We start from the raw sequence: 13,496 nt of genomic DNA, 5'->3' as shown, positions 1-13,496 counted from the left end.
CCATAGGTGGTGTCGCGCACAGCGAGAAGAAAAAAGAAAAAGAAAATGACGGGAAGAGTAGTGCACGTTTCAAGAGGCAGCGACAACATTCCAGTGGCTCGCTGGCACCGATGATGGGGTCGATTTCTCTGTGCAACCAACGAATTATTTGTTTCGAGAAACAAAAACGACGCCGGTATTCACTTTCTGCCATTTCTTCAAACGCGTTTCGCACCGCCACCCGCTCTCCTCCTTCCTCTAGAAATGACAGCGCAACAACCTAAGTTACAAACGGAAGCGCCATTTTCTCGAATTAAAGTCACCTGTTGGATCCAATCCAATCCACCAGACGCACCATGCGAAGCCGTATGATCGCTCCAAGCTTCCCAGCTCCCATCGGGTTCGGCGCCTAGCAGACGAAATGCTCGATGGGAGAATGATTGACAGGGGCGTGTCGTCATTTTGACGTCACCAAAAACGTGGCCGCGCCCCGCGGCTGGCGACGTCGGCGCGGAGTAAGCCAATCACGCGCGTCGGTAACCGAACGAACGCGCCGAACTACCATCTCCGATCGCACCCCTGTTTACAAGAAAGAGAGGCCTGATTCCGGATCCTTGCTTAGAACTGTGTGGAGAACAGGTACCTGTAAACAAAGAACACAAATTTCTAGGTGTTATACTTGACAATAGACTCACTTTCATCCCACACATTAAACATCTTAAAGAAAAATGTCTGAAAACAATGAACCTAATGAAACTTCTATCGCAGACTACGTGGGGTAGTGGCAGGACGTGCTTGATGAATCTCTATAAGAGCCTGATTCGGTCACGGTTAGATTATGGTGCCAGATCTATCATTCTGCCGCCCCGAGCGCGCTAAAGATGCTAGATCCGGTCCACCATCTAGGAATCTGCTTAGCCACGGGCGCTTTCAGAACAAGTCCCATTGAAAGTTTATACGTAGAATCATATAAGTGGTCACTTCATCTGCAGAGAACATACATCAGCCAAACATATTTTCTGAAAGTTCACTCTAATCCTCAACATCCGTGTTTTAATACCGTTAACGATATGACATATGCTACACTCTTTCGCAATCGTCCCTCCGTAAGACAACCTTTCTCGCTGCGTGTGAGGGAGCTTAGTGAAGAAATGCATGTCCCTCTCTTCGAACTTCGCCTAATGCATCCAGTCAAGCTGCTACCTCCTTGGGAGTGGCAGCTGGTACAATGTGATATATCTTTCCTACAAGTTACAAAGGAAGCCCCAGATATCGTAATCCGAATGCATTTCCTGGAACTCCAGTACAAGTACTCCTGCACGGAGTTCCACACAGACGCATCGAAGTCACAAGACGGGGTGTCCTACACAGCCGTCGGTCCATCCTTCTCGGAATCCGACGTACTGCATCCAGAAACTAGTATCTTTACGGCTGAGGCCTACGCACTGTTGTCGGCTGTAAAGCATATAAAGAAATCAAAACTCCAGAAATTAGTTATATATACGGACTGCCTAAGTGCTGTAAAGGCCTTAATGTCATTTTTTAAGCACAAAAATGCAGTAATCAATTAACTATATTCCGTCCTATGTAAAGCGTATATATGTAACCAGCATGTCATCATATGCTGGGTGCCGGGTCATAGGGGCATCGAAAGCAATCTTCTGGCAGACCAGATGGCCACATCAATTGCATCGTATTCTGTTAATCCTATTGCTGCAGTCCCTGTCACAGATCTGAGGCCCTTCTTGCACAGGAAACTGCGAAACTACTGGCAACGCTCGTGGGACATGGAAACAAATAATAAGATGCACGTAATAAAGCTGCAATTAGGGTTCTGGCCTTTGGCAACAAAATCACGCTGAACAGATGTCCTATTCTGTCGTCTAAGAATAGGACACACATTTGGCACCCACAATTCTTTACTCACTGGAAATGAGCCCCCAACCTGTGGGAGATGCGGGGAGAGGCTGACCATCCTCCATGTCCTCCTGGAGTGTCGGAAAGCCGAATCTGACAGAAAGAAACATTTTCCACTAGCATACCGGTAGCACATTTCCCTTCATCCTGTAATGTTACTTGGCCCAGAACCGCTCTTTGACACTAACGCAGTCCTAGACTTCCTGAAAGATGTTGTGTTACATGTAATTAGCCCCATACATTTGTAGCGTCTCCTCTTTCCAGAGGATGCCGCTGTGATAGCTATTTCGTATAGCACATGCCTCTCGGCCCTTGCGTTTCAAGGGCTCTGGCGAGGCAGTAGTGCTCTTAGACAATTTTAGCATCTCGCATATTTTATATAATGCATCATTCTTTCTTAATGCATTTTAGTGATCATAGTACATGTCATTAATCATTGCCATAATTTTATTACGTGTAATTTTTTATGCAATTTACACAAACTCTTTTAGGCCCCTTTACAGCCACGTCACACTAAATTCACAGATCCCATCAGGCCACAACATATTCATTACCACTAGCATACCTGGCCCTTGCGCCATTAAACCTCAAACATCATCATCATCATCATCTACTAAGGCTGGGTGTTTTTGAGACACAAAGATCTTAGTGTGTCATAATGGACCTGCTTTTCGGAGCAAAAAGCTTGCAAAGTGGGCGCGAGATAAAGGAATGACAATCAAGTTTTGTTAACCATATCACGCAGCTGCTAATGGCCTCGCCGAACATGCTATACGAGACATGAAACAGTACATAAAAATGTACCCGAACTTTGCAGGTGGTTGGAAGTGCTTCTTCAATGCCGCTGGGAGACATCACAACCGTTCTTGCACGAGTAGTCTTGGATGCAGCCCTATTTTCGCTGCTTCAGGGACTGTGCCCATACTTCCTGCGGATCACGAACTGGGCCCTCTTAATAACCTAAAGATTTCTGAGAGCAAGAAAAGTGCGAAACAAGAGGCATATAAAGATCGAATGACGAGAAATTTGGACAGAAGACGCAGCAGCGACATACCGGACATACAACCCGGCAACCGCGTTTTAGTACGGAAATGCTATTTCCAATGACAAGGTTTATGGACCCTTTCAAGTAATCAAGACTGCCTTGCAGCGTGGTATCCTGAATACCATCTGGTACTTGGGAGACTGGGCAAACGGAGTACGCCTCCATCAGCAATGCGTTCAAACATTACACCAGGAGGCGTGAACAATGAAGTCCGGAGGAATGAAGTCTGCTCCAGAAGTGTCATAGAGGACAATGAAGAGGGATAAGAAGAGGAGGAAGAAGAAGATACTAGGGTGGAGGAGATTAAAATGGGGGACGACACACGTCTCTTTACATATGTGTCTAAGTGAATCACATTAGGAACGTTACAAAACCCCGCAGGGGTGTCTGCGTAAGCAGGCGTTTGGTGTGTTGTGACACCACGTACCCGAGCAAACGAGGGTTGGTCCCTCCCGCGTGTAGCCGTGCGTGGCTTGGCCCTGCCTGGGGAAAGGGGGATCCTGGGGGTTGAGCCGATGCTGGGTGTTTGAACCATTAAGGCCCCTCGGCGGAGGCAACACACCTCTTCGGCCTCGGCTTCACATAGACGGCACCTCCAGACTGACCCACCTGGAGGAAATCAGCAGTCACCTTTTCCTGATCTCCTCTCCAATCTTCGTCTTTCTCTCCCACTTTTCCACTTTCCTGTCTTCTCTTATTACTTCCGAATTTCCTGGTGGCAAGGGTTAACCTTGGGTATAACATCCTTGGGTATATATATTAGGTTGTAGCGGCGATGCATGGCTAGTGTCTGCAGGTATTCTTCCAACTTTGTAGCGTCCCCTTGTTGGGCTAGGTGGTGGGTGGCAACCATCGCCTCTGAATTTTCCCCGTCTATATGGCAAATGACTTTCCTATACTACCTGATCGCTCCCTGAAGAGGGGGCACACCGATGAAACATTCACGTTCTTTATGCAACCGAAACAATCTTTTTGCAAGTACCACGTTGTACATAGTCCGCACGATAAGAAAACAGTCAGAATGATCTCACCATTTGTTGTAGCAAAATCTCTCACGGAAGCAATTGGTCCAGGCTACAAAGTAACGAAGATGGGAAGTGGCGATCTTCTTCTCGAACTTCGCGGCAAAGTACAGTATGACAAACTCTCGAAAGCTGTAGCATTTGGGGAAATCCCCGTCTCAGTGGGCCCACACAGGTCAATGAACACAGTGCGTGGGGGCCTTTTGGAAGATTACCTTCTCGAACTGAGTGAAAGCGAACTGCTTGAGGGATGGCAAGACCAGAACTTAGTGAAAGTACAAAGGATAACATCGAGGCGAGATGACAAGCTAATACCTACCAAACACATAATCATTACTTTTGGAACCTGCAACCTACCTGAAACAATAGAAACTGATTACTGTAAGCTTTGCGTCAGGCCGTACATCCCAAATCCACGTCGATGCTTCAAGTGTCAGCACTTTGGGCACGGGTCGCAGAACTGCAGCGGACGTGCTACTTGTGCTAAGTGTAGTTCTTCTGAACATGCTTCTGACATCTGTACTTCACCAAACCACTGTGCCAACTGTGAAGGAGATCACCCCGCCTACTCGCGATCTTACCCCTTGTGGAAAAAAGAGAAACAAATTACAGAACTGAAAGTAAAACTCCACCTATCTTTTCCAGAGGCACGTAAGTGTTTCGCACTACACAATCAGTCCAGTCCTTCCTACACCGATGTGGTGCACTGGGGGGCAGTGCTACATCATACGGCAGCTGCCCAAGTCACACGGAGTGTGACTGCAGTCACGCCATCAGCCCCCCAGGCTGGAATAGCCAGCGCTGTTTTGGCCTCCACAAAGCAGGACCAGCAGACCCTCGGGCGTGTTGGACCCAGGGCCACTGCCCGAGCAGATCAGCCCAACACTCCCGCGAAAGTGCCCTCCGCGCGGGCAGCATCCACCGCCTTAGACAAGGTGATGGATAGGAGCACAACTCCAGCGTCTCAGACACCCGAGGAATGGCGCAGCTCTCTCGAGCGCGCTGCGAAGAAAGAAAAATTTCGTATCACGGGGCCTAGAAAGGTCTCGCGAGGTAATCTAATGTATATCTCTTATACACACAGCACAAAACATATACAATATGGACACACAGATATTGCAGTGGAATGTCAGGGGTTTACTCCACAACCTAGATGACATTAGGGAACTTTTACATAGGTACACTCCCAAGGTTCTGTGTCCAAGAAACACATCTAAAACGTTCACAAACTAGCTTTCTCTGCCAGTATGCCATTTTCCGAAAAGGTCGCAACAAGGCCCTTGCCTCGCCAGGCAGTGTGGCAATAATAGTAGATAATTACAGAAATTACAGTTTAAAACACCCTTAGAGGCAGTTGCTGTCAGAGCAGTGCTTTTTAGTAAGCTGCTGACAATCACATCTTTATACATTCCTCCCAACTGTCAATTCTCCAAAACTGAATTTGAAAGCTTTATTGCACAACTCCCGGAACCCTACATTGTCGTTGGGAGACCTAAATGCTTATCACACCTTGTGGGGCGACTCTCGATGTGATGCCAGAGGGCGTTTGATTGAAAACTTCCTCCTAAGTACAGGTGCGTGTTTGCTAAATAAGAAGGAGCCAACCTTTTACAGTGCTGCAAACAAGACATTTTCATTATAGGTTTAGCCATTGTTTCAAGTACAGTCGTGCCGTACTTTGAGTGGAAAGTACATAAGAATCCATACAGTAGTGATCATTTCCTGATTGTTTTAAAATTAAGGAAACGGGACAAGTGTTCTCCACATGTGCCTCAGTGGAAAACTGACTTCAGCAAACTGGCAGCGATACAGAGAGCTGACATATACGACCTGGGATGATATTGATACGGTTACTTTGACGATGCAGTGTCATATCTAACCGAATTTATTGTCGACGTAGCGTCAATACGTATCCCGCAAACAAATCCATCACCCATAAACGATGTGTTCCCTGGTGGAACGATGAATGTAAGGAAGCGCGAAAGAAACAGAAGAAGGCTTGGAATCAGCTCCGTGACTCTCCGACTACCAAAAACCTTATCAGCTTTAAGAAAATTAAATCGGAAGGTAGAAGAACGTGCCACCGTGCCAAAAGGGACAGTTGGCAAAAATACATTTCTGGCATTAATTCTGATACAGACGAAAGAAAAGTCTGGAACAGGGTAAACAAAATAAAAGGCCGCGAAACTCATCCTATACCATTAGTAAACACGCAAGGAGATACCCTTGAGGACCAGGCTGATTGTCTAGGAGCACATTTCGAGCACGTTTCCAGTACATCTCATTACACAGATACATTCCTAAAATACCAGCGACAAGCAGAGCAGCTGACTCTGGGTCGGAAAGGCACATCCAATGAAGTATACAATCATCCATTTAGAATGGCTGAGTTCCAGGCCTCACTGAACTGTTGCAACAAGTCCGCTCCAGGAAGTGGCAGAGTAATGTATGAGATGATCAGACACTTACACCCTGAAACCCAAAAAACACTACTGTCACTCTTCAATTCCATGTTCTCTGCCGGCTACATTCATTCTGTCTGGAAAGAAGCAATTGTAATCCCGATTCTCAAAGAGGGCAAGGACCCTTCCTCACCGAACAGTTATAGACCTATAGCTCTGACAAGTTGTCTATACAAACTATTTGAGAAAATGATTAACCGTCGCCTCATCCATTTTTTTTTAAATCAACAAGACACTCGATCCCTTACAGTGCGGTTTTAGGGAGGGTAGATCCACAACAGATCACCTTGTCCGCATCAAGACAAATAGCCGTGATGCCTTTGTCCACAAACAATTTTTCTTGTCAGTATTTTTAGATATGGAGAAAGCATACGACACAACCTGGCGCTTTGGAATCCTCCGTGATCGTTCTGAAATGGAAGTTCGAGGTGACTTGCTGAACGTGATACAGAGTTACCTCTCCAATCGCATGTTCCGTGTTAGAGTTGGTAACATTCTGTCTCATCCATTTACGCAAGAGGCTGGTGTTCCACAAGGTGGTGTGCTGAGTTGCACTCTTTTTATTGTCAAAATGAACTCGATCCAGACCGCCATACCACATACTATGTTTTATTCTGTATATGTGGATGTCATCCAGATAGGTTTCAAGTCATGTAATCTAAGTATCTGTGAGCGACAAGTACAGCTTTGCATAAATAAATTGTCTAAGTGGGCAGACGAAAACAGTTTTAAGCTAAACCCTCTAAAAAGTACATGCGACCTGTTCTCTAACAAGAGAGGCATACGGGAAGACCCCGCAATAGATCTCAATGGACGACGGCTATCTGTGAGCCATGAACACAAATTTCTAGGGATCCTTTTAGACAGTAAGCTAACTTTTGTACCACACCTGAAGTATCTTAAGCCGAAGTGCCTCAAGACTATGAACCTGCTGAAGCTCTTGTCACGTACATCTTGGGGAAGCGACAGGAGGTGCCTTTTAAAGCTGTACAAAAGTCTAATATTAACACGGCTTGACTATGGAGCAATAGTCTACAATTTTGCTGGCCCTAGTGTTCTGAAAATACGAGATCCTATTCACAACTTAGGAATCCGCCTTGCTACAGGCACCTTTAGGACTGCAAAGCCTCTACGTGCAAAGCCTCTACGTAGAATCTAATAAATGGTTATTGCACTACCAAAAGACATATTTAATTTTCTCCTACGCCCTGAAAGTGAACTCAGATATCAAACATCCTTGTCATTCTACGATTTGCGACTTGTCCACTGCTAGGCTGTTTTGTAACCGCCCAATCACTAGGCCTCCTCTGTCCCTCCGCTTGGAAGCAGTCTCAGAAAAAACAGGGGTCCCTCTTTTACACAATGTCCTAATGGCTCCTACACGGCTTCCACCGCCTTGGGAGTGGCAGACTATCCAATATGACATCTCTTTATTAGAAATATCAAAACGAGCCCCAGAGGCACACATATATTCGCATTTTCTGGAACTTAAGTAGAAGTACTCCTGTGATGAATTTTACGCAGATGCTTCGAAGTCTCCAGCTCATTCGCTTATGCAGCTCTGGGACCCTCATTTTCAACATCTGGAGCATTAAACCCACACACCAGTATCATTACAGCGGAAGCATACACTATACTTAAGGCTATTGAACACATAAGGCTCACAAAAATCGCTAAGGCTATTGTCTTCACAGACTCATTAAGTGTAGTGAGAGCCCTAATTAGCCTACAAAAACACAAGATCTCCGTTTTGAATGAACTATTTGCGTTGTTGTGCTCTGCAAATATGTGCAACCAAGTGATCGTCTTATGCTGGGTGCCTGGCCACAGGGGTATAGAAAGCAATGTGGCAGCTGACGAAATGGTTATGTCAGTGAGTTTTAGCGACAAAGATGGAAATAACCCCATCCCTGCCACAGACCTAAATCCTTTTATGTGCCGTAAATTGAGGAATAATTGGCAAGGCGAGTGGGATACACAAGCAATGAATAAGCTTCATATTCTAAAACCAAAGCTGGGGAACTGGATAAGTGGGAAAACAGCACGGTACAAGGAAGTACTTCTTTGCCGATTAAGGATAGGCCACACATACGGTACTCACTCTTGTCGCTTGACTGGGGGCGATCCTCCAACTTGTATTAAGTGCGGCAATAGTCTCACAGTCCTCCATGTACTTATTCAGTGCCCTGCAATAGAAACAGAGAGGAAAAAGTATTTCGCTTCTGCATATTGCGAGGATATACCCCTTCACCCTGCATTCTTTCTTAGCGATGAACCGCTTTTTAATTTGCAAACCGTCTTAGATTTTTTAGCCGAAACCGACACCGTGAAAATCATTTAGCCAGGCAACTTTTAGCACATGACTAACAGCCCTGCATTCAAGGGCTCTCTTGAAACTCTGGTGTCAGTGTTATGTTTTATTGCATCATGTTTTAACGAAAGCCCATTGCTATAGCCCACATCACTGCCTAGTCAGCGTCATTATTTTAGCACCTATATATTCTGCGCCACTTACAGCGACAGGTTTTAGGCCCTTTTACAGCCATGTCACATCTACCATGAGGAATTCATTGTGCACGCCATCCCCAATACATCGTCAACATTACCACTTGTCATGGCGCTATTTGGCCAAACCTGGCCCTTGCACCATAAAACACCACACATCATCATCAGGAACGTTACAAAATATAAGAAGGAAGAAGAAGCATGGGCTTGCTGCGGTAAAGCTTTGGAAACGATGGAGCATGGTTTATTAGATTGTCAACATTTCTGCCCAGGGTCGATTTACGCACCTCTGGCTTCTTTGTAGTCCTTGGGTTTAGCGAGAGCAGGGGGAAACTAAAGATGTCCGCAATATGGGGGGGGGGGGAGATTAGTAAGAGGCGATTGGAAGATTGGTGGAAGTAGGGAAACGAGAAACAACGGAGGTGTGCCAATACAACGTTCACAATAGGGGTTCAGAAAGTTTTATGGGAATTCATCGGGTTTTTAGCATAAGTAGGACATTAGGTATATAATAACAAGAGCTTGGTGGCGCAATCCATTCATCCGTCCTCCGTCTCCATCCATCTCCACCTCCAGGCTCTTTCCCCCGGCGCTCACTTCCTTTGCGGCTTCAAACATAGTGTCCCCGACTTTACTGACGGCGGGCCAAATACACTTGCGCGTAGAACGCGTCAGTGTAGTGCCATCTGAGACTTGCGAAACAATGCGATCTCTTGTTTGCTGCGCAACCCCATAGCCGCTGAACCACCGCGGCGGGTGATAGGTATTTTCTTTTTATGTTGTAGTAGGCAGGATTTAAGCTGTATTAGTATACTTAGAATAGCGAACGGCCACTTGAGTGGAGGTGTGGTATGCCAGGACAGACTCAAGGAGGTTGCGACGCTACATTTGTGTTCCTGTAACTGTTCTCCTAACGCACTATGTTGCATTTTGAACAACTATTGACTCTATTTAGAAAGTTTCGGGCACTTTCACTGCGTTACAACAGATTAAATATGAGAACGTATGTTGAAATTCGTGACATGACACCGACGTACCGGCGCTCTGGATTCCGTGCGAATTTGAAGAAAGGAATGTTTGGGCCTCATTTTCTTTTTGAAATGCAAGTATAGCATACGAAGGGGGTACGTTACCAGTCTGAACTGACTTGCTGTTCAAGGAGGCTTCAAAAAAATTTAAAGGGCCTCTAAACCACCTCCGATATTTCTTAAACATTTCAGGTAAACATGTGCATCAAGTTCAGAATGCCGTCACAATCAGCGATGCCAAACGCGGCGGGCTCGGAACAAAATTTTTAAAAAATGATCCCGTGCTCCTTTCTGGTCCTTTCCGGTATCCCCGGCGCTCATTGTGACGTCACCAGGGTGCATCAAGTGATGTCACCAAGAGCAAATGCTGTCGATTGGTCAAACAAGAACCTACGACTTCTGGTTAGTCTGCCAGCAGGTACACGTGCTCCCTGCCCTTCCTCGTCGTGTTGTTCACTTGTGCGCGCTTGCGAATAGGTAACTACGGCACGCAACGCAAATGCCGGATCGCTCGCGTTGCAACACAGTCATGCTTAGCATGTTTGCAGTGTATTGCGATGGCTAGAAGGTATCCTTGTGAGGTGCTTGGCTGCAAAAGCGTCGACTGGAAAAACGAAGCGACGCGACATGATGATCACATCCTGCACAATGCCTGGTGCGCAACATGCGCGCACACAACACAGGGTCCATAGCGTCACGATTCGCAGGAGCACGGGCCGGCGCGGCAGCAGCAGTTGGTAGCCGAGTAGTGCAGCTACCCACTGTTGTAACTGGAAGGTAACCGGTAGGTAACCGGAAATGGACAGTGTTTTGAAAAGCGCGGTGGCGGCGACGTTGGAAGAGCACTCGGTGAGGAGGAGACCAGCTAACGAACGGAGAGTAGCGAATGAGATGGAAACAAGCAAGGTCTGCGTTTCGATCATCAAACGCATGCAACTCGGCTATTAAGGCACCGTTTCGAAAGATTCTCGCGGCTACATGTTCATTGCAGACTCGTGCTCAACTGCAACTGCAGAATTAAATTTCGACCTCTGAGTAGTTTAGGGGTCCTTTAAGTGTTTATTTACATCAGGGTTTTTTCTTCTGGTTCCTTGTGTGACCGTGGAGCTGACTGCCCTGCTTTTGTATGTGCAGGGCTTGTGACAATGCTCGTCGTCCGCCAGTGAAGGATGCCTCCATTCTTTTGGTGCCAGAGGAACGCTGGACGTCCTCCACAGCAGCTTTGTGAATTGCTGTCTCGACTATAGCGCTTACGGATGCCTGTTTTTAATAATGAAATGTGCAAGGACTGTTTTGCGATGATGCCTACTCACAGACTTGCCCTCTCGACGAAAAGCCTCGTCGTGCACGACCACGTTACTCCCTGACAAAGAAGCTGCCTGCCGGTAATTCTGCCATGTGTGTACATTTGCAGGCTTCAAGCGAGTGCGAGCCTAGCGAGTTCAATAAAAGCTTTGGTACGACATGCAGGTTGTGGGGATGCGCGACCCTCGCGCCTCCCCTGATGTTTTCCCGCATAGCGCATCCCCTGATATGCTCTTTTTCCCGCACGGCTCGCGTGGCCTGGCGCCCGCGGCGCTCGGAGTGGTACAAGCGCGGTGTGAGAGATGGCGCCACCGTCGCGGCGGGGTTACTCGGGCGCCGAGGGACAGGCGCTGGCTGGCTTTCCCGGCGGGTCGGCGCGCGGCGGAGGACGTCTCCCGCGAGCGCGCGGCGACCGATGCATCTGCGAGACCGCCTTGGAACGCGCCACGATTCGCGTGACTATACACGCGAACGACCAGGCGTTGGGATCCAGCATGGAGCGAACATATTCGCTCGCGAGGACGCGGTGAGTCGGACTTCTAGATTTGTCGCGCGCCTATCGGCATGTTTTGGGGATATGAACTCGGCTAGCAGGCATTGATCCATGAAAGGTGCAATAAATGCCCTTGTGACTGTTTGCACTACTGTGTGTTGTCGTTCCTTTGTCCCAAGAGTACGGAGGAGAGAACCCCGGATACCCCACATCTGGCTGCCCAACGTGGACCTCTTGGGGCATCGGACGATAGAGTTAAACAGTTTTGCTTCGTTCGAGAGCTTTGTTTGAACCGAAGCGTAGGCCTAGCGTGGATTTTGATCGCTAGCGTCGGCGGCGTGCTTTCTTGAGAGAGGCGACGGTGGCGGTAATGTGTTTGGACTTGTCAACATGCTAAGCCTTTTCGCAAGTGTTTTTTTTTAATGACATTCGTCAGTACGAGAGCCACGTGGTCTGCATCCTGGGAGAGCGAGGCTGAGTGCCCGCGGAGCAGTGGCAAGCCTGAAGCGAGTGAGTACGGAAGCCTCGTGGGTGGTCCGAATTTCTTATGTAAATAGCTTCTTCTATCTCTTTGACTCGGATGAAGTCGCGGCTCTGGGAGCCGGGTGGCCGCGGGCCACGGGTGCCACGACGGGCTGACTGGTATTGCGGCCTGGCACCGGGCGCTCCGACACCGTCTGGGACGGTGGGCGCCGTCAACTCGGATGCTGTGTGCACCGAGCGGAGTAGGACCACCTCACAGAGCTAACGTCTCCTCGCGGCTGCCTGTTTTGCGCTCATTTTGAGTGTTGTTTTTGGATGCCGGTTGTTGTCAGGGTAGCGACACTTTAGGCCTAAGGCTTTACGAAGCTGCCTGTCGCACGTGGAGGGACACAACCTGGTGGACCGTGGCGTTGAGGTGTTGCAAGTTGCTTCCCTCATTCTAGTTAGCCTCGCACGAATTGAAATTACTCGTTCGACTCAAGAAAGCGAGCTTCGTTCACGTGAACTTAGCATCTGAGTAGCTGCCCGATCTTTTGCTAGCCGAGTTGAACATCGTACCACGTGGGCGATGCGCATGCAGAATTCCTCTCCCTTGCACTACTTTAGTGTTTGCCGAGTGTTTTGAGTGTACGCAGCGTGATTGGAGTCACCCCTGGCTTGCTGCCACCTGCACATCGTCTGCGCTGCTGCCCCGGACTACGATCGAGTCACCCCGGGCGATGGTGATGCTGTGGCCAGTTCGGCGCAGCGACTTGGGCGGCCTTCTGCATCCAGCTAACAACCCTCGGCGGCGGACAAAGGAGCCAGCGGTCACCGACAGCTACGGCGGCTCTTGCCAGCTGGGCGCGTCGGCGCGAGCGACGCTTGCTCGTACCGACTACTGCGTCGTCGTCTCCGGAGTCCTGGCCTGGGATCGTGCCGTCGAGTCGCAAAGCTACTGCTGTGACCGGCGGACGCCAGCGGTGTACCCCAAGGACAGTCGGCTCGCATGTTATGGACAGCGTGTGGACATTTCCCCGGCGCGGCCACTGTTGCATGTACCACCTTGTTCGCGAAGCACGTGTTGATGTTAGACCGTGTCACATGTTTCGCCGGAATAAGAAGTGATTTAAGGTTGGGGGGATGTGGGGATGCGCGACCCTCGCGCCTCCCCTGATGTTTTCCCGCATAGCGCATCCCCTGATATGCTCTTTTTCCCGCACGGCTCGCGTGGCCTGGCGCCCGCGGCGCTCGGAGTGGTACAAGCGCGGTGTGAGA

At 48.5% G+C, this 13,496-nt stretch overlaps 1 protein-coding gene across 3 annotated transcripts in view; it reads left to right on the top strand.

The window, feature by feature from the left end:
* LOC126539768 (motile sperm domain-containing protein 1-like) overlaps nt 1–11,423 on the top strand; it is a 148,839-nt gene extending 137,416 nt beyond the window's left edge. For all 3 annotated transcript variants that reach the window (XM_050186609.3, XM_050186610.3, XM_055075753.1), the window contains exon 6: nt 11,093–11,423. In XM_050186609.3, the coding sequence (XP_050042566.1) occupies nt 11,093–11,124 (32 nt within the window). In that variant the 3' untranslated portion in view covers nt 11,125–11,423. The remainder of the gene's footprint in view (nt 1–11,092) is intronic.
* The last annotated feature ends 2,073 nt before the right edge of the window (nt 11,424–13,496 follow it).

The sequence above is a fragment of the Dermacentor andersoni genome, chromosome 2 (assembly GCF_023375885.2).
Source record: "Dermacentor andersoni chromosome 2, qqDerAnde1_hic_scaffold, whole genome shotgun sequence".
Classification (NCBI taxonomy): Eukaryota; Metazoa; Arthropoda; class Arachnida; order Ixodida; family Ixodidae; genus Dermacentor; species Dermacentor andersoni.
This window is presented reverse-complemented; position numbering and strand designations above follow the sequence as displayed.